At 43.0% G+C, this 1,050-nt stretch overlaps 1 protein-coding gene and 1 long non-coding RNA gene across 3 annotated transcripts in view; both read right to left on the bottom strand.

Moving 5' to 3' along the window:
• The window catches only part of LOC116695664 (uncharacterized), an 813,105-nt gene that overhangs the window by 296,740 nt on the left and 515,315 nt on the right, over positions 1-1,050 (bottom strand). The gene's annotated exons all lie outside the window — the stretch shown is intronic.
• LOC116695603 (kinase suppressor of Ras 1) overlaps positions 1-1,050 on the bottom strand; it is a gene marked incomplete at its 5' end in the record, with an annotated part of 81,929 nt that overhangs the window by 13,326 nt on the left and 67,553 nt on the right. For both annotated transcript variants that reach the window (XM_032525990.1, XM_032525991.1), the window contains 1 exon segment: positions 84-167. In XM_032525990.1, the coding sequence (XP_032381881.1) occupies positions 84-167 (84 nt within the window).

The raw sequence follows: 1,050 nt of genomic DNA, 5'->3' as shown, positions 1-1,050 counted from the left end.
CTATAGAAATGAAATTGACATTGACATTGACAAGTATAATGAAACAGAGTGGGGGAGGTTATACTTTTTTTACACTCTCTTACTTGCAGTGTTTGCATTTGACACCAAACATCATGCTCTTGCGACACACTTGGCACATCTGGGAGAGCCAGGACTTGGTTGAAAACCTACAAAAGAAAGAAAAAAAATCTTTATCATAACTCAAATCCCTATCTTCTAACATTTGATTCGGAATAATTCACGTAATAAGACTGGGTAAACCCCACCCACTCTGCCAGTGATTTGTTTTGCCTTGCAGCTCGGTCTGGAAACTTGCATGTTTCTCCTGCTTCAGGACCAATCACAATCTGGCTTATCTACTTGGCGTGCTATTGGCGGGTTTAATACAACATGACAATAGAGAAGTGACCAAGCAGCTTCTTGTTTACATTCAACATAGCGACGGCCACCAAACGCCACCAAAGTGCAACCAAGCGCAGCAACCCGTTGATGCCGCTGTCGCTTCTGCGACCCCCAGATCGTTGGTCTGATTGGCTGAAGGACTTTCCAATTGCGTACAGAGTCAATGGAACTATGCCCGTTGGTCACACCTCTTGTGCAGAGAAAATATAGAGCAGACTCCCCAGACCAACACTTAATCTCAAATCTATTGATCTTGGCCAGACTATCACGTAATGGCAATTTGCCCCTAAATTCAGTCACTGTAGTAATGAATGTAGTATCAAAATATTTTACATACTGAATCCAGGAACATAGGAACTACTAGTGGACCCCACAGGCTGTAATGTTTAATATAACCCAGGGCAGAATAAAACATACAGGGGATTAAGCTATTCCTAGAGCCACTTCTGAGGCAAAAAAAGTAATCTAGCAGAAAGGCCTGTGTGACAGGGGAACAATAGGGAAGGTCAGCTGATCCTCTGGGGACCATGACTATGCTCCGCATATCTTCTTCAAATTAGGCTTTTAGTTGTGTCGGTCCTTTTAGAGTACTTTAATTTGCACTTTCTGTATTTCTGTTGAAGTGCATCAGATGGAGCACTCCCCACC

The sequence above is a fragment of the Etheostoma spectabile genome, chromosome 9 (assembly GCF_008692095.1).
Source record: "Etheostoma spectabile isolate EspeVRDwgs_2016 chromosome 9, UIUC_Espe_1.0, whole genome shotgun sequence".
Classification (NCBI taxonomy): domain Eukaryota; kingdom Metazoa; phylum Chordata; class Actinopteri; order Perciformes; family Percidae; genus Etheostoma; species Etheostoma spectabile.
Note: the sequence above shows the minus strand (reverse complement) of the source record. Positions and strands in the feature narration are given on the sequence as shown.